At 39.6% G+C, this 20,351-nt stretch overlaps 1 protein-coding gene across 1 annotated transcript; it reads left to right on the top strand.

Moving 5' to 3' along the window:
• Positions 1 to 4,455: 4,455 nt before the first annotated feature.
• Positions 4,456 to 18,851, top strand: LOC115829260 (uncharacterized protein PFB0765w-like; the record flags this gene model as incomplete). Its single annotated transcript, XM_030793317.1, is given in 8 exon segments — positions 4,456 to 4,465; positions 6,722 to 7,417; positions 7,523 to 8,118; positions 8,120 to 8,140; positions 8,142 to 8,288; positions 8,400 to 8,730; positions 16,573 to 17,220; positions 17,866 to 18,851. Coding segments are annotated over 8 exon segments (3,435 nt in total), but the record flags the coding sequence as incomplete, so codon positions are not given.
• Positions 18,852 to 20,351: the final 1,500 nt, after the last annotated feature.

Raw genomic sequence — 20,351 nt, 5'->3', positions numbered from 1 at the left:
GTGTTCTCTCTCTCTCTAACTCCCTTTCTCTGATTGCACACCTCCAACATTGGGATTGCAGTGTGACTTAAGGGTTGGGTAGAGTTGTTGAGTTTAGGGCCTACTTACTTGAGACTAGCTTGTCATACCATGCATACCTCTTGCCTGTGCGCCTGCGCACAGCCTCTCTCCCTCGCTCCTCCTCCTCTTTTCTGTGCGCCTGCGCGCAGGCTCTCTCCAAAGAACTCCTCCCTCTCTCTTCAGTGCACAGCTGGGCACACGCCCACATACACACACGCGCTCTCTCTCTCTCTCTCTCACACACACACACACACACTCACTCATCTCTGGTCTAACACTCATTCAGTCCTACACTGAATACCTGTACATAGACTCATCACCGTTATATTACCATTTACCTTTTGATCATTCTGTTTGCTGCTGATTATTGATTGTACCATATCAGTACTAGTTTGCCAAGTAGTATTGACTTTGTCAATAAATAGTATCTTTGAAATAAAGTGTTGTCCTGTCCGTTTCTGCCGCAGTATTCACTGAATGCCAACCTCTGCCATCAAAGTAATCCCAATTACCTTCATCAACCTGGTTGTTCATGAGTGTTATGGATTTAGTAGTGTAATTGTAATACATTAGTACTGCAGTACTCTCTAAGACTGTAGCACAGTGTTACAGCTAGCGTATCCCATTAATCCTAGTTGTTTAATTAACAGAATATTGAACACCCAAATTAATGGTTAATAAATTATATGAGACTGATTTATAAGACTGATTTATTAATCCTATCACACCTACATCTTTTGGTGTCCCTGTGTTAAGATTGCAATTGTACCTATAGTAGGCCTGAGTGAAGCTCATCACTGCATGTTTTCTTCAGCAAGCTTAGATATTTACAATGTGGTGACTGCAACAGTAATACAGCCATGACTGTCATTGCTGCAGTGTCCTAACTAAAGAGCACCAGTAGAGAGAGCTGACATATTCAGGCATACAGACCACTGTACAATAGTTATGCGGAGGGACAGAGTTACAAGACGGCATAATAAAATGCTTAAAGTGCTAGTTCGGTTTATTATATATCTACTTATTTAAACGTTGAGTTGGTAAAAAGTGTCACCAAAATACATCACCTACTAAGAGAGATCATGATAGGCCTGTCTATGAGTCGACTAGATGAATGGCTAGCTAGCCATAATACATAACAGGGCTCGTGATGAAAAAAAATGTTGCATAACCCTTGTTAGTGCACTGACAGGAATACAATCACAAATTAAATAACCAATACAGTATGTTACAACTCAGAACTCCGTCACTCACAGAGGCTGCAATCATAACCATGCCACAGTGGGAGAGACTAAAAAAGGAAACCATGTTGGCCTGCTTTATCGGTTTTACACAATATCAACATAATCCAAAGTGTCTGTAAGTTCTCTTTCAAATGACAATAACGTCAAGTTGTTCAAGGGTCCAGGCAACACTGATGATCTCAGGGATGTCTGGATCCGGTTTGTTGCACAGAAATGTTTCTCAGCACTGCAGGACGTCTTAGGGAGTGTTATGATCGCCCTTAACAGACAGTATTGGGTAAAATGTCTGCAGGGCAGCTATCGAATACTTCAATTTGTGAAAGGAAATTCTCTCCATCAGTTTTGCCTCCGATGTGTTGGTAAAAACAGTGAATTCAGCATCACTGATTGCAATCCCATAAAAATCACATGGTGCTTTCAACAGTTCTTTCATGCCAAAAGTGGCAGATCCTTGTAAGAAGGGAGCCGAACCTCGCATGATTTCATAAGCGTCCTCTTTAAATCGGCAGTTCAATTCAGCTATCTGCCTGTCTAGTGGACGTTTTCCCCAATGTTATAGTGACAAAAGACTCATGGAACTTTGTAGGCAGCTTGCACTCAAAAGGCAGTGACGTCCCAGCATGCTATCTCATGCTTTGCCATTTAGTCCTCCGTCAGTCTGAGCACTTCATATATGTCACCATCTGAATCATCCTGAAAAGTTGCATAAGTAGCTTTCAGTGTTTCAGTCAAAGAGATACAGTCTGTTTTACACAGTGTTGAACTCTACAACCCATTTGTGGTAAAATCACTGTTCTCAAACAGTTTGCAAAATGTAGCAAGCATAAAGAGGAATTTCTTTGTATCTGTTGTAACAGCTCTTCTGCGTCTATTTTAGTTTGTCCTCTGGGCCCCCACTTAAGAAGTTGTGTGTATGATTCACAAAGTCTAAAAAAAAATTCTTACATGCCCAGACATATTAAGCTGGTGATAATCGCAATGTATAGAGATGGCTTTTGAAAATGTTTCTTTCAGGAGAAGCTGAGCCCCCCCCCCCCATCTCCCACCCCAATACAGACAAATGTGTCACTGCAGGATTACCGCCTGCCTCGCTGGAGAGTCTGGGTGTATCACATGATCATCTGAATATTCTATAACATCAGGAAAATCAGGTCATATCTGCAAGAGCACACAGCACAGTTTCTAGTCCAGGTTCTGGTCATGGCATTCCTCAGGCGTCGGTCCTTGGCCCTCTCCTATTCTCGACTTACATGCTCCCTCTGGATGACATTATTTGCAGTTATAACCTTAACTTCCATTTTTAGGCTGACAATACTCAGATTTTCTTGCCTATCAGACACAGTGACCGCTCTGAATTGGCTAACCTTGAAGCATGTCTTTGTGTTATTAAGGGTTGAATGTCTTCACATTTCCTGATGCTTAATGCAGGCAAAACTGAAATGCTGATCATTGGCCTCCCTACGCATAAGCATCTTTTTAGTGATCTTACCCTAAACTTTACAACTGCATCATCTCTCAAAACTCTACAAAAATCAGAAGTCTTCAGCTGGTCCAGAATGCTGCTGCCAGAATCCTGACCCGAACAAGGAAGTTTGATCACATTACACCTGTCCTGGCTTCCCTTCATTGGCTCCCAATTCATGCAAGTGCAGATTTTAAGGTCCTCTTATTAATATATAAAGTTCTACATGGTCTTGTGTTGCCTATCTGACTTATTTACAACATATGACCCCCCTTGCACCTTGCCCTCTCAAGATACTGAAATATTAGTGATTCCAAGAGTTAAAAAGAAGTCCACTGGCTACCAAGCCTTTTCCTATCGCTCTCCCTTCCTCTGGAATAGTTTACCTTTAGAAATTAGGGAGGCAAACTCTCAAAATACCTTTCAATCCAAACTAAACTAACTATTTTCTCTAACTTATGGATAATATAATTTCGATTTCACTATTATGAAGTCTCAGACTATCCCTGTAGTCTCTCCTACCATAGTTTAGTTTAATTCCTACCCATTCAGGTGTAAAGTCCTTTGAGACTTTAAAAGTGATATGAAGCCTGTTCACTATATTGTCTTATAATTCACTTTAGAAAAAAGCATCTACCAAATGACTAAATATTAATGCAAAAGCAAATGATTTGTTTTCAGAAAGCAGCCTGAAAACTGAATTTACTCTTTGATAGTGAATTTAGGTAAGGAATGATTACTATGTACTGAAGACAAATTAGCCAGCAGTAAAACTACACTTGAACTCTTCTTTCTCAAGGCAGTCCTGTCACCTGCTCACCATCAGTAACTCATTGTAATCATTTCACTGTGCACAAAATGTAGTCCCTAACAGCAATTCATTCATTAAATTCTCTACTTATGTTTTTTTCCTGCATGCCATGTGACACCCATGAAACCGCTGTTATTAAATTCTGTGGTCTCCTTTCCTTTCTCCTTAAACTGATTCTGATAATCTCAAAGAACCTCTCATGGTTTCTTAAGTCAGACAAAGCTTGCTTTTACTTCTGTGTCGGTGTGCGTTGTCAGTGATGCAGGTGCTCTCAGTTGTAGCCAATCACAGAACTTTAAATTTAGCTGACTGTAACACGACACTCCAATGGGCTTAACCAAGTGCAGAAACAATGCAGCCAATGAACAGCACATGAAATATATCAAAACAACATAAGAAGTTCTTCCTGTTTTACACTAGGAACTTCCCTTTTTGTATAAGGGCTAAGGCAGTGCCCTTTGCAGGGACTTTGGATGTGGCAATTTAGCAGTTTACTTGACTGAGGTCAGCTGTGGCTCAGCCAGATTCAAACCCCTGTTAGGGCCGGTGAGGCCTGGTTAGCTGAGGACCCAAAAGCAGACTCGGAGCACAGAGTAAATCTTAGTTGGTGTTTAATGAATGCAATGCTTTCAAGAAATCCAAAGGAATAAATCACGGTGACGGTATCAGAAAGCAAAGACAGAGGCAGAGGTCAAAAAACAGGCAATGGTCAAAAGGCAACAGGCAAAAATACTCATCCAAAAACAGGCAATGGTAGAAAAAGGGGAACAAGAAAGAAGTGAAACAAACCAATACAGGAAATATGAAAGATGGCTAGATAATCCAGCAAACTGGAGTGGAGACAGACAGGGCTTAAATGCAGTGGCTGATTAAGGAAAATGGCAGCAGGTGAGTGGAAATCAGGCAGGGAACAGTGTAAAACATGGACCGGAGCAACCTGGAACAGACAGACAAGACATACATGACAGGACACAAGGAAAACATGGACTAGGATCTGGAAGAGCCGGGCTGGACCGTGACAACCCCCAGATCACATTATGAGGTTAGCACCTAACCAACTGAGCTACGTCAACTACCAAAACACCATACAATAATATATGCTGAAATTATACAATAATGATGATACTGCAGATGAACAAATTTCAGTAGCACAGAGAAAAGGGATAAGGGTCTGAGATATATAGTGACATAATGAGATACGGAAGCTAAGAAATACCAGCAGGCAGCAGGTGCACAGGTGTTGCTATCGTAAAGGGGCAAAGATGGAAAGAAAGGAAATGATTTTCTCTTCTCACCAGAGGAGGGTGCATTGTGCCTCTGTGAGGAAAAAGTGAACTATAAGATTAATTTACTCTATGACTGATTATGATTTAAAAAAAATAAAAATTATTATGTGAGCCGACCACTAAATTTAACTGTGTAAAGCTTCCACCATCAGTACAGATACACAATGATAATCAGGTCCTTTATGTTGTATTTTCACTCTGACACAGAACAACCTTTAGTGTTCATCATAACGTGACATAAACAGTCATAACTGATTTTGACATGTCACAGTTTTAAGACTTGGTTATGAGGGACCAATGATTGCATGTTACACAGAATGTGTAACACAAACGTCAAAATGAATGGAAATTTAAACTGTTCAAAATTCTAACTGTCTGTCAATCAAAAACACATTTCAGTTTGTTAAACGTAACTTTACGTGACTAAACGATTAAACTAACCTGCAGAGGGAGACGTAATAGCACACCATTAGATCATGTGACTGTGTCATGTGACCATACAAAAATTTCACTTTCACTTTGTTCGTGGCTGAAAGCAACCAGTTTGGAAAATGTAGAGAAATAAGGACAGACCTCATTCTCAGGTAGTATTTTATTATATTATATCCATTCAGACAACATGGAATTCGTTTATTTTTCTTTCATAGCATTTGAACTTTAAATCTAGATTAAATGTAACATCAGGAAAAGATCTTCTAAAAATGTCTGTCATGTCCCATCATGTCTGCAAACGTAGCATTGTTACACGGAAATCACACCGTGCAGACACAGATAAGGACAATGTAGTGAAATACTATAGAATTATTTACCCAAATCTCCTACTCAGTGTGAATATGAGACATGTGTGATGTATCTGATAGCACACAGAGCATGTTTCTACGGTCATTCAGTCATATAAGGCCTACTGAAGATGTGTTTTATCTAAGATAGCATCATTACTGTGTGATTAATCTCCATAAGAATTAATATAGCTAATTATTTAAAATGAACATAATTACTATTCAAAAAGAAATATATTATTAAAAAAAGAAAGCTACACTATTCATTTTAATAGTTTTTTTTTTATTAACTCCTATGGCATTTGGGATTGTAATCTTAAACCTACAAATTCCTTCCATACTGCAGAGTGACCAGCTGTTAATTCTAAATAGATCCATCATATCTGCTGTGGAACTGAATCATAACTGACTTTAACCACAGATTATGTGTCACGCGGGCATCATTCTGTTCTAGTAGCTGGCGTAATCTTTTTTTAAGTAACATTATGGACCAAATGTAAAGTGTCCTGCCACAAGACTGGGAACCAGTAAGGTCCAGAAAAACAGCAGTGTTTGTACTGTATCCCAGACACAGACTGGATTCTTTACCCCTCAGCAGAACAGTCAGCAGGGCTGTGTAATCAGAACCACTGTCTGAGGATCAAGAGACAGAACAGTCAAAGAACTGCTGTTTGTATAGCTCATGTGTAAAGGACTGACACAGTTTAGACTGACATACCAGCTATCAGAACAGAATGACTGATGGTCTCTTCCTAAAAACACATCTCACCAAACACACCTTTTTCCATATGACACATAAACTATGACTAGAGCACATTTTGCTTTGGTTTGACAGCAAATGTGATGAATCAGTTGAGAACTCAACCGTCCAGAGTAAGAAGGCTGTAGGTAAGATGCTGTGAGCGAACTGCATTCATATGTGAGGAACTACACTGACAGGATGTTGAGATCTGCTCTACAGGAAACTGCACTGTCTGAAAATGAAGAAGATTCTCTGCATCCCAGTACAAAGACAATTAAATATTTATTTAATATTGAAACGATTTGCTCAATGTTTATCAGTGTAATTTCTGTGTCAGTGTCAGAGGATGCTGGTCCCAATCAAAGACTGAACCTGGTGTTGTGTGGGAGTGTTGGATCAGTAAAGATCTCCATATCAGAGCTCATACTGGGCCAGAGAGAGTCCAGTCCAGAGTCCAGCTCAGTGTGTGTGAGGAGGGAGGGAGAAGTGTGTGGACGCCTGCTCACCCTGGTGGAAATGCCAGCTCTGTACAACACTCAGCTCTCAGAGGAGGAAGTGATGCGTGAGACTCTCCGCTGTGTCTCTCTCTGTGATCCTGGAGTCCATGCTTTCCTCCTGGTCATTCCTGAGGGCTTCCTCATGGATAAAGACAAAGGAGAAATGGAGAAGATTCAGACAATATTCAGCTCAAGAGTCAATGAGTACACCATGGTCCTGATAAATCAGAAACCTGGACAGGAAATGACAGAATTAGATGAATCAACTCAGAAAATCATCAGATCCTGCAGAGGAGGACATCAGTTCTTAGGTTCCAGTTCACAGGTATCAGAGTTACTGAAGAGTGTTGACAAACTGGTGGAACAGAATGGAGGAAGTCATTACACAACAGTCATGTACCTGGATGCTCTGGTGGAAACACAGCTAAAGAAATACCAGGCTGAAATTAAACAACTAAAGAAATATCAAAGTGAAGTGGAACAGACAAGGATACAAATCAGTACTCTGCAGGAGAAGTTTGAGCATCAGATACCAGGTAATGTGAATAATTAGGTCAATGTAATGTTATTGAATTAATATTTTAGCTTCTAAATTTGTAGTAAGTATTGTATACCACAATCTCTGTGGTATCTTTTTACAGGTTTAAGAGAGAGATCAGAGACTTTGAGAATAGTTCTGTTGGGGAAGACTGGTGTTGGGAAGAGTGCCACAGGAAACACCATCCTGGGGAAAGAAGATGTTTTTAAAGAAGATGAGTGTCCTGGATCAGTGACTAAAACATGTCAGAGAGAGACAGCAGAAGTCAATGGAAGACAGATAACAGTGATTGACACACCAGGACTGTTTGATACAGAGATCAATAATGAGGAGATGAAAAAAGAGATCAGTAAATGCATCGCCATGGCAATACCAGGACCACATGTGTTTATACTGGTGATAGAGGTGAGACGAATTACACCAGAGGATGAAGAAGCAGTGAAAACTATCCAAAAGATGTTTGGAGATGAATCACAAATGTACACCATGGTGCTGTTCACTAAAGGAGATCAGCTAAGGAAGAAAACCATAGAACAGTATATAAGAGACCCTGGAGGGCACATAAGAAATCTCTTAGGCCAGTGTGGTAACAGATACCACGTGTTTAATAACACAGACCCCAGTAACCAAACTCAGGTTGTGGAACTCCTGGATAAGATAGACACCATGGTGTCAGAGAATGGAGGGACCTTCTACACTAAATGAGATGTTCAGACAGGTAAGAGGAAGCTCTCCAAGAGGAAAAGGAGAGAATACTGAGAGAGAGAGTGGAGGAGATAGAGAGAGAGAAAGAAGAACTGAAGGCCAAATATGAGGCAGAGATAAAGAGAATGAAAGAGATGATGGAGAAAAAATGGCATTTAGAGCAGGTCAGGAAACAAAAACGCTTTGAAAAGGAAAGAGAGGAAGAGAGGAAACAGAGGAATTTGAGAGAGAGAGAACAAAGACTGAAAGATGAAGAAGAAAAGAGAAGAATAGAGAATGAAGCAAATGAAAAGATAAGACAAATGAAAGAGAAGATGGAGATGGAAAGACAGAGAGAGGAGAGAGAGCGAAAGGAAAGAGATGAAGAGTACAAAAGAGAAATGAAGAAGAAACTTAGGAAACAAAGAGAGGAGTTTGAGAAACAGAGAGAGGAGGAAGAAAGAGTCTGTAAAGAGGAGGAGCAGAGAAATCTGGCTTATATCAGAGGAATACATGACAAAGAAAAAGAGGAACTGAGAAAACAGACAGAACAGGCAGCAAGAAGACAAGCAGAAGAGGAATTCTGTGTTAGAGTAGAGAGAAAAGCCAAAGAGGCGAAAGAAAAGGGTTATAGAGAAGGATTTAAAGAGGGAGAAAAGACAAGGAGAGAGGTTGGCTATAGAGAAGGGGGAAAGACAGGGAGAGAGGTTGGCTATAAACAGGGAGAAAAGACAGGGAGAGAGATTGGCTATAAAGAGGGGATAGAGACATGGAGAGAGATTGGCTATAGAGAGGGGATAGAGACAGGGAGAGAGATTGGCTATAAAGAGGGGATAGAGACATGGAGAGAGATTGGCTATAGAGAGGGGATAGAGACATGGAGAGAGATTGGCTATAGAGAGGGGATAGAGACAGGGAGAGAGATTGGCTATAGAGAGGGGAAAAAGAGAGGGAGAGAGGTTGGCTATAAACAGGGAGAAAAGACAGGGAGAGAGGTTGGCTATAAACAGGGAGAAAAGACAGGGAGAGAGGTTGGCTATAGAGAGGGTAATATAAAAGGGTATGAAAAGGGTGTCGAACACGTAGAGGCACAAAGAACTAGACCTGGAAAGATTGTAGATTTTGCTGTCAACAATTTATGGATTTTTTTTTCAGTAGTTTTAGTAACAGTAGTAATGTCAGCCCTTATATAATTTTTTTTCACATAGAAAGAAATATAAACTATGAGGCATCAAATCCAAAAGAAAGAAGAAAAAGGATTGACTTAAAAAGGTGTAGGCTAAAGCTTTGGCTTACTACACCTGTCCTTTTTATAGAACATGTTCTAACAGGCCACTCTTTCACTACTAGGTTAAGGCGATACAAAGACAAAACAAGACACAAGCAAAAGCAAGAGTTCCAAAGATTTCATACACAATAATCATCATACTTCATTTTTATATTTGTTTATCACCCTCTTTTTAAACATTTTTTTTAATCTGCAAAGTGAACTACACATTCTTAAGTCCTTATCACAGTTATTCCACAGGTTTACCCCTTTGACAGATACACCTGTATATATATATATATATATATATTTGTCCTCCCCCTTTGTGTTTTTAGACATACCTATTCCCCCAAGTTCATATTCAAATTCAAATATTCATTTCAAACAACCTCTGAATACAGTTAGGAAGGAAATGATTTTGTGCTCTGTACATTATCTGTGCAGTTTTAGGATCGAATAGATCACAAAATTTTAAAGCATGTAAATGAGCAAATAGTACACAGGTTGGTTCATGACAATCCGATCGATTTACAATTCATACAGCTTTCTTCTGTGGTATTGGAAATCCACGCTGCTTCACCCAGATTTAGTTGCCACCGTACAGTCAGCAGCTGAGTCAATGTAGTGACCTTCATAGTGACATAGGAACAAATGCAAAATCTCTGTAGATACACAACCTAAATGAATCCGTTGTGAAATACATTTAGGTGAGAAGATGAACAGTTAGAGTGTAACGACCTCGTCTCCTCACTCGCTGGTTTCAGCCGTTCAGTGCTCAGCATCGCCGGTTTACTAATCACCTGTCTGATCACTCTCATCCTGCACACCTGTTCTCACTTTGGTTTCCCCTGATTTCCCTCTTTATTTAAACAACTCTGTTTTATTGGTCAGTGTGAAGACTACACCTTCCATGTGTTTACTGAGCCTCTCATATCTTTGTATTTCTAATCGTGTGCGGGTATGTGTATGTGTGTGTTCCTTGTATTGTTCCGTGCCTGTCGCTTGGCCGCCTATAGATATAGTTTTGTCATTCATTTCCTGGTTTCCTCTTATCCTTGTTTGTGTCCTGGTTCCCTGGTAACCCAAACACTGTCATTAAAAAAAACGTGTTAATCTGCACTTGTGTCCAGCTCCGTGGTCCTGCCTGACAAAGGGTTATTGATCAGTTAAATAATCATTAGGGAGTATGTGATGTTGCTTATGATGTTTTGTCACTTGTATTTTAAACGTAGTCCACTGTAATGGACTGTTATATTTGACTAATAAACATTTGAGTAGAACTGCTCTAGTTTGTGTATTTTGAATAATTATTTTGAGTTTCTCATGCACAGACACAAAGCCGAATCCAGTAATTCTGTTCTTCTCTCTCTCTCTCTCTCATACACACACAAACACACCTAAATATTGTAATTCAGAAAAACATATGCACATACACTTAACCCTTCTACTCTCTTTCCAATGGGATGCAGGCTGAGCTCTTGACAGGATCTCTGGAAGTCAAACTCATCTGCTAATGTCATGAGGACTTGATAATGTTGGGCATCAATGTTTTTTCTTCAAACGTGTTGAAACCGATAAACAGGCATGACTTGAAGTAGCTCTTTTGTCTTTATTGAACAAAAGGTAGAGTATACAGCAAAAGCAGAGAGGAGGTCATCAGAGGCACCCAGACAGAGTCTCGATGGTGGAAGACTAGACCACAAGGTCTCACACACACACAGATATACCCATGCAGCCAAGGTTTTTTGACTTTGACGCCCATAGATAATGAGAACTTCTAAAACTGTGGTGCAGGTGTTTGAGAGAAGTGAGAGAAAACGAACGCATGTCGGTAACATAAGATGAAAAAGTATGTCTACACAGCACTTAACAAGATATATTTTGATCATGTTTTACCACTACACCACTCTAAAAGTCTGGAGATGTCCGGTGATGGTACAGAACATTCAGCTGGGCCCCACAATAATAAATAAATGAAATGTATTTAGAAGCCGATCAAATTGTTCTTTAACAGTTCCTTGAGTACGGTATACAGATTAATTAGGATTGTCTTAATCAGAATTGAGTCAAATATATGTCACTGGATTAACCGTTACTTAGCACTAGTATGCTGTGCACCCACACACCTAACAAACTCAAGCTGGCACTCACATAAAAAAATAAACAAAATTAAACAAAATGTTGCACGGCTGTTTCGAGGATCGGGGGTGTAGAGGCTCAAACAAAACAGAGAGGGCAACACATCTTCTTTGAACCATCAGAGATGGAAATCCTGCCCCTAACTGTGTCAACGTAGCTCAGTCTGGTCAACATGCAGCGTCACCCGTAACTACCATCAAAAGTGTTTGGGACAGCAATGCACCCCCAGCACAGCCAGAGACGCTTTCAGTGTTCTGGGAGCCAAAAGTGCTATCTGAATGTCTTGCTGACATGTGGCCTCTGACTTCATCACAGATATTTTGGTCTCCGCTGTAGCTGCACTGGATAAGTTCAACTGCTCTACTTGGCTAAATTTCATGTAACTTGCAAGCATGACCGTGCGGGTACACTCTATCCCAAACTCCTATCTCCAGAATTTAGCTGGTGAACACCTTACAGACTGCCCCCCCCCCCCCCCCCCCCCCAAAAAAAACAATCATCCTCTGGGAGGCTCTCACTTAGAGAGCCTTGTGTGCGTGCGTGCGTGTGTGTGTGCATTCATCTTTTATTGACCTTATCAAAGATCACTGGGCCTAATGCCAACATGGTTCTATTTCAGTCCTTCCTACACTCCTTACAGGTGTGTTCAGGAACAGTGGGGGAGGGTGTCAGAGAAATACAACCAGGTTTAATCACGTTCCCAGAATTCACTGGATCCAAAGTTCACTTCCTGTTGACCTTATTCCTCCAAAGCTCCGTGTGAAGTTAAGAGTGGAAGAACAGCACACACATTCATTCAAACAACACGGTGGACATCCAGGGAGAAAGAGCAAAGTGACAGTTTTATTCAGAAAGGAAACATATAATTTTTAATCTTTTTATTTTAATTGTTGTGCACTTATACTATGCAGGTGACATTTGATAGTGCTTTTTACGGTGGATAGAAGAAGATCTAAATGGTGAGAAGATGGCTAGGGTGTTTCCTGGTGAGTGAACTTCAACTCATAATTCATTTGTACCATATTAATATTCTCATTATGTTGGATAAAAAATTCTTCAGTAATTGTAATCAACTGGTGTAAATTCCAATAATTTGAAACGGTCATATTAATATAGTGTCTTCAGGTGTTTTTTCTTAAAATAAAGCTGGACATGAATCTTTAATATGAATATGAATTTGAATAGCCCTGATCATATTTACACATTCCAGTGAACTGCCAAGCCAGTTAACTCAGAGATATTAAAATTAGCCAAAATTAAAGACTGATGATGTCGTTACTAATAAAGCAGAGACTGAATCTATTGGTGTCATAGGTGTCAGATCCATAATATTACTGCATTAGAGGGAGATATTTTCAAAAAATGGTTCAAATGCTTTTCAGTTAGTCTCACATCTTGGTCTTAGGGCAGAAACGAGTTTAGTTTCCTCTGCCCACTGAACTATGGTATCCATTGGTTTTACAGAATAAAGCGGTAGAGTTTGTTAATGATTCATGTGTTTAATATTTTGGTTCACCCCAAGTCCAGATCCCAGTATTCACTTCCCTCCTCTGGGCTGTTATCTGTTTTAGTCTTTAAGGGATCTGATGACCTGTTTCAGTCTTGAGGGGATCTGATGATCTGATTCAGTCTTTAAGGGATCTGATTATCTGATTAATAGTAGTAATGACATTCACACTGGGATTAAGGTTCCATTTACTTTCATACTGGGGGTTCTACCAGGTCTGATAGTACTGTCACTAAATGAGCACTTTAATGTTATTAATACAGGAATAATTACACTGATTTCTTTTTCATTTGTTTCAGTTTCATGTCCAAAGCACATTACATTAATAATGATGTGGTCTCTTATGATACACACTGATACTTTTATATGCTGAGTCAGTTTAACACTGTCCATGTACATCTCTCTTCACAGTAAATCACAACTAAACTTCAGGATTTGGACTTCAGGACACTGACTGGAAGGAAAAGGAGGAAAACCACAGAGACCAGAAGTAACAGAGCTGGACCTGGATAAATGACAGAGACCAGAAGAGTGAAGATCTGATGGTAACAGAGCTGGATGGAATTACATGACAGAAATCAGAGGAATGAAGATCTGATAGTAACAGTGTTGGGTTTGAATAAATGATAAGGACAAAGAGTTCATAAATATGGCAACAAGCAGTGGTCCAGGTGAGAGAAACATTAATAATGATTATATTGCCATTACCCTTGTTCATGTCAAAGTCATTCAACAACCATAAATATGAGAGAATATTTATAACAATTTAAAGTACAAACGTAATACTGCAGATCAGACAATACTCTGCACAATTACCTCATCATGTTTTCTCACCCAGATGCAGCAGTGATCAGGACAAAAGGGAGAATTTCTCCATCTCCTTACAGTGAGTAAAAATATCACAAATCCATTTTCCTAAAGCAGAACTACAGGATTCACTTGGGCACTGTCATGTCAAAGCTCTATTCTATCCTATTCTATTCTATTCTACTTGATTTGTAAAGCACTTATGACAGTTCACATTATGACAAAGCAGCTTTACAGGACCTAACTGGTCTCTCTGGTCAGAGATTACTGGTCCTAACTGGTCTCTCTGATCAGAGATTACTGGTCCTGACTGGTCTCTCTGATCAGAGATTACTGGTCTCTTTGGTCAGGGATTACTAGTACTAACTGGTCTCTCTGGTCAGAGATTACTGGTCCTAACTGGTCTCTCTGATCAGAGATTACAAGTACTAACTGGTCTCTCTAGTCAGAGATTGCTGGTCCTAACTGGTCTCTCTGATCAGAGATTACTGGTCCTAACTGGTCTCTCTGATCAGAGATTACTGGTCCTAACTGGTCTCTCTGATCAGAGATTACTGGTCCTAACTGGTCTCTCTGATCAGAGATTACAAGTACTAACTGGTCTCTCTGATCAGAGATTACTGGTCCTGACTGGTCTCTCTGATCAGAGATTACTGGTCTCTTTGGTCAGGGATTACTAGTACTAACTGGTCTCTCTGGTCAGAGATTACTGGTCCTAACTGGTCTCTCTGATCAGAGATTACAAGTACTAACTGGTCTCTCTAGTCAGAGATTGCTGGTCCTAACTGGTCTCTCTGATCAGAGATTACTGGTCCTAACTGGTCTCTCTGATCAGAGATTACTGGTCCTAACTGGTCTCTCTGATCAGAGATTACTAGTCCTAACTGGTCTCTCTGATCAGAGATTGCTGGTCCTGACAGGTCTCTCTGGTCAGAGATTGCTGGTCCTGACTGGTCTCTCTGATTAGAGATTACTGGTCTTAACTGGTCTCTCTGGTCAGGGATTGCTGGTTCTTGCTGTTTTACTGGGAATCAGTATTCCTCTTTCTTCCTCCTCTTGGTTTTGTGTGTTTGTTTTTAGTTCATTTACCTTCACTGATGCTGATGAGGCCCTGACAGTCCTGAGGAAATTAAATAACTAGTCTGGGAATGATTCCAGAGGAGATTCTATAAAATTAGTGTGTCAGTGTGATTTTACTTCATGTTCACCTAAAATATTGTACAGCACACAAAAAGACCATAAGATAGTGTAGGGTAAAAGCTATTGTGTTTTATGTTTGATTACAATCTAAATGAACCCCCGTATCCTCAGGGTGAATGTTATTATAGTCAGAATAAGCCTTGATAACCTCATGGATAAATTTATATCTCAGTTCAACAGACTCACAAGAATCACTCATGTGACTCACATATGATATATAGTACTGTGCATCTCATTATCTTTAACCCACTTTATATGGCAGAAAATAATTACAACTATAATCCTCCAGCTCACATATACTACACAGGAAAGTACACTTTTTTTGGAGACTAATCACTTAATTTGTTAACTGTCTATGATTGGCCCATAATATTGAAATGTTATCTTGTTTTTGTTTATTTTGCCCTCAGAGATGAGTGATGAGAAGTCAATAAAACCAACAGGGAGGTCTAGCCCTAAGATACATCGCCCAAACAGTAAGTAGAAGAGAAAACGGACTCACTTTTCTTTTAAAGAATCTTTAAAGAGGAACTTCAGGACTTTAAGAAATGATAAAATAAAGACTGCTCTTTCAGTTACAGAGTAACAGTCTGAAGCGTGTTAGGACCTTTAGATATTAAAAATGAATATTTGCAAAGCAGTGTTTAGGGAAGTTCACCTGCACATTGTTCATTTAGCAACAAATTAAGTGTTGGTTTTGTGCACCGAATGTGAACCAGTCTTAGTAACTTAGCAATTCCTTACTTTCATTTGATTGTTCTCAATGTACTCTAACTTGCTCAGTTATTTTGGTTATTTTGGTGACAACTTTGATAAAATAAATAGAAAATAAAGTCTCACATAGAGGACAGCACATACACTTACCAGGGTCCCTTTCACGGTATAAGATCATTTTTTGGGGTACGTGTAGCACAATGTGTCCCATGTAGGCACTGCCTTCACAGAGCAGTGTGATAAAGTGTTGAGAAGCTTTGTGGAGTTAGATAATAGAAGGATGATCTCTAATTTTAAAGTGGCCCTTTAAAACACTTAACAGTATTTACAGTACAGGTGGGTAATTCAATATACACAACACAGTCATTCATATCTACAAGCACTCCATTATTTAATAAACACTATGGATTTTTTGGAGTATATTTACCGTATATTTTCAAGACTCTCTTTGTCAAAAAAAAAAAAATTAACTACGTTTCTCTGAATTATACTAAATGAAATGACATAGTCAAACTGTACCCAGTAATCTACTGTGAAAATGCCTGTAATTTGTCAGATGTGCTGTTAAACTTTGATCAGCAGAAACGTAAAAAAAGCCCTTTATCCTCAGTGTTCATAAAAGTGGACCTGTGATACCTCAGCAGTCACATAGTGCTGTGGCAGATATGAGACAGTACAGAGACACTGTTATATTAGAGTTTTATGGACATTCCTCTGACTCCATATGTCACATATAAGCCAACATTTCCCATGTTCTAACAATGACATATAGATCAGTGCTGGACATAAACATGATGAAAAGGGTCTTCTCCTAACAGCCGTTTCTTTATTTCAGTGTCTGACAGACTGAACCTGGTGTTGTGTGGGAGTGTTGGGTCAGTGAAGATTTCCATATCAGAGTTTGTACTGGGCCAGAGAGAGCCCAGTCCAGTGACCAGTTCAGTGTGTGTGAGGAGGGAGGGAGAAGTGTGTGGACGCCTGCTCACCCTGGTGGAAATGCCAGCTCTGTCCAACACTCAGCTCTCAGAGGAGGAAGTGATGCGTGAGACTCTCCGCTGTGTCTCTCTCTGTGATCCTGGAGTCCATGCTTTCCTTCTGGTCATTCCTGAGGGCTTCCTCACTGATGAAGACAAAGGAGAAATGGAGAAAATTCAGATAGTATTCAGCTCAAGAGTCAATGAGTACACCATGGTCCTGATAAATCAGAAACTTGGACAGGAAGGGACAGAATTAGATGAATCAACTCAGACCATCATCAGTCCCTGCAGAGGAGGACATCAGATCTTAGGTTCCAGTTCACAGGTGTCAGAGTTACTGAAGAGTGTTGACAAACTGGTGGAACAGAATAGAGGAAGTCATTATACAACAGACATGTACCTGGATGCTCTTTTGGAAACACAACTAAAGAAATACCAGACTGAAGTTAAACAGATGAAGATACAAATCAGGACACTGGAGGACAAGATTAAAAATCAGACATCAGGTAAACATTATATGTTTTTAATTTCATGTGAATGGACTGCAATACACCTGTCAAGCTGGTGGTGTGGTGCAGGACCCAAGTGCAAAGACATGATGATGAAAGTGACAAACGGAGGACTTTACAAAATAAAGATGAAAATACAAGTGCAAAACAGGAACAAAAACCGATAACAAAAAGGTGCAGCATAACAGAGTGCAAAATACACAAGCAACGATCGACAAAGGACAAGGCAAACACTAGGGCTTAAATAGAAGGAAAACTAAACAGGGCAAAACATGATTGGTACAAATTAACGAGGTTAATAATGAGACAAACAGGAACAGGTGAGGGGCGGAGACAGACAGAACAAGAGCACAAAGACAGAACAAAACAAAATGGAGGTGCAGGCTGTGACAACACCACACACATCATATTTTATTGTTGCAAAATGGAAAATGAAATGATACACCAAACTGGATTTGGAAAATCAGCGGTTAAAACAAAAAACTTTTTGTGATGTTGCACACGATTTGGTCCCACTGATCACAAGTACAGTGTCAAAATGCAAGATTCCAGTGTCTCTGTACGTACAGGAATGTGAAATTTTGTAATAATCATGTTATTTTTTAACTATGTGTGATGTCATATGTGAATATTCCTTTACAGGTGACCTGAGAGTAGTGCTGTTGGGGAAGACTGGTGTTGGGAAGAGTGCCACAGGAAACACCATCCTGGGCAAAGAAGATGTTTTTAAAGAAGATGAGAGTTCTGGATCAGTGACTAAAACATGTCAGAGAGAGACAGCAGAAGTTAATGGAAGACAGATAACAGTGATTGACACACCAGGACTGTTTAATACAGAGACTGATAATGAGGAGAAGAAAAAAGAGATGAGTAAATGCATTGCCATGGCAACACCAGGACCACACGTGTTTCTGCTGGTCTTACCAGTGAGGCGATTCACAGGAGAGGAGAAATTGCTGAAGATCATTGAAGAAACTTTTGGAGAGAAATTCCCCATGCACACCATGGTGATGTTCACTAAAGGAGATTCTTTAAAAAATATGTCGATTGAGGAATTCATTAACAAATCAGGGGAGAGTTTGAATAATATCATTAAACGGTGTGGTAACAGATACCATGTGTTTAACAACAATGACCCCAGTAACCAAACTCAGGTTGTGGAACTCCTGGATAAGATAGACACCATGGTGACAGAGAATGGAGGGAGCTTCTACACTAATGAGATGTTCAGACAGGTAGAGGAAGCTCTCAGAGAGGAAAAGGAGAACATACTGAGAGAGAGAGAGGAGGAGATAGAGAGAGAGAAAGAAGAACTGAAGGCCAAACATGAGGCGGAGATAGAGAGAGTGAAAGAGACAATGGAGGAGGAATTTAAAGAGAGGGAGCAGACAATGAGGAAAGAAATGCAAAAAAGAGAGGAAAAAGAAAGACAAGCTCACATTAAAAGAGAGGAAGACTATGAAAGAAGAAAAGAAGAGAATGAGAAACTGAGGAAAGAAAGAGAGAAGCTGGAACATGTGATAGAGGAACTGAAAAGGAATAAAATACAGGAAGAAGAGAAAAGAAAACAGGATGATGAGAAGAGAAGAAAGGAAGAGGAGAGAAAACAGAGGGAATTTGAGGAGAAAATAAAGAATGCAGAGGAAAGAGTGAAGGAGATAGAACAACAAAAACATCTACAGCAAAAAGAGTGGGAAAGAGTAATACAGGAGGAGAGAAGGATGAAAGAGGAACAAGAGAGGATGTGGAGACAGAAAACAGAGATTATAGAACAGAGATGGAGAGATCAAGTGGAATCAATGGAGAAAGAACAAGCAAGGAAGGACAAAGAGCAGGAATGGGAAAGACAAAAAGACACGGAGGAGAGAGAATTAGAAAAGAGGAGACAAATAGAGGAAGACAGAAAAAGAATAGAGAGTGAGTGTAATGAAAAGATAAAACAAGTCCAGGAGGAGCTGAGGGAGACAGAGAGAAAGAAACAAGAGGCAGAAAAAGAAAGAGAGGAGATGATGGTTAAACATGTGACAGACCTAGATCAGATCAAGAGAACCATGGAGGAAGACAGACAGAGACACAATAAAGAGAGAGAATTAGAGAGGAGACACATAGAGGAGGAAAAGAGGAGAACAGAGACTGACTTTACTGAAAAGATAAAAGAGATTGAACAGGAGAAAGTGAAATCGATTTCTGAATTAGATCAAATAAAGAGGACCATGGAAGAAGAAAGACAAAAACAACATGAAGAGAGAGAGTTAGAAAAGAGAGACAGGAGACAGTTAGAGGAAGAAAGAAAGAGAATGGAGAATGAAACAACTGAAAAGATAAAGCAGATCATAGAAGAGAAACAGAAAATGACATCAGAACTTGAGAAAGTGAAGAAATCCATGGAGAAAGAACTACAGAGACAAAATGAAGAGAAAGAAAGAAGAGAGGAGGAGATTAGAGTGAGAGATCAGAGAATTAAAGACATGGAGAAACAGTTGGTTACACAAAAACAAACAGAGGAGAAAAAGAGATGTGAACTGGAGGATAAATTAAGGAGAGAAAGAGAGGATTCAGAGAGAGAGAAAGAAGAAAAGGACAGAGCACTGAGAGAAACAAAACTGAAATATCAGACTGACACTGAAGAGATGAGGACAACTATCAGTACACTGGAGGAGAGGATTAAAATATACTCACCAGGTAAAAGATTACATATTTTATATGCTTTCAATGCTAAAGTAAACAGTAATATTTTATCTGTAATCAGTACTATACACTGCTTTACAATTTGTCATCTTAGTTTAGATGCCCAAAATAAGAGTTTAGAGATGTAATGACAGACTGTAGACAGTGGGACAGAGTGTGATGGACATGTTATGTATTGCGTAAACACTACTGACAGGAATAAGGGATTCTGAGAAAATGTTGAAAGATGAAGTTTAGAGGACATGAGACAGGTCAGCCTTTGGTCATTCAGCTCTAATGGAAGATAAATGATCTTTCACAACATTTTATGATATTTTGTTGTGATCTGTGGGCTGATCATCATTTAAGTGACCGCATCAATCTCTAAACAGTCCTCTCGCAATCAATGAATGGATCAGAGCTCTTTTCCCTTCAAACCGAAGTTATATTGTGTCCGTTTG

Source organism: Chanos chanos, chromosome 16, assembly GCF_902362185.1.
Source record: "Chanos chanos chromosome 16, fChaCha1.1, whole genome shotgun sequence".
NCBI lineage: Eukaryota > Metazoa > Chordata > Actinopteri > Gonorynchiformes > Chanidae > Chanos > Chanos chanos.
Note: the sequence above shows the minus strand (reverse complement) of the source record. Positions and strands in the feature narration are given on the sequence as shown.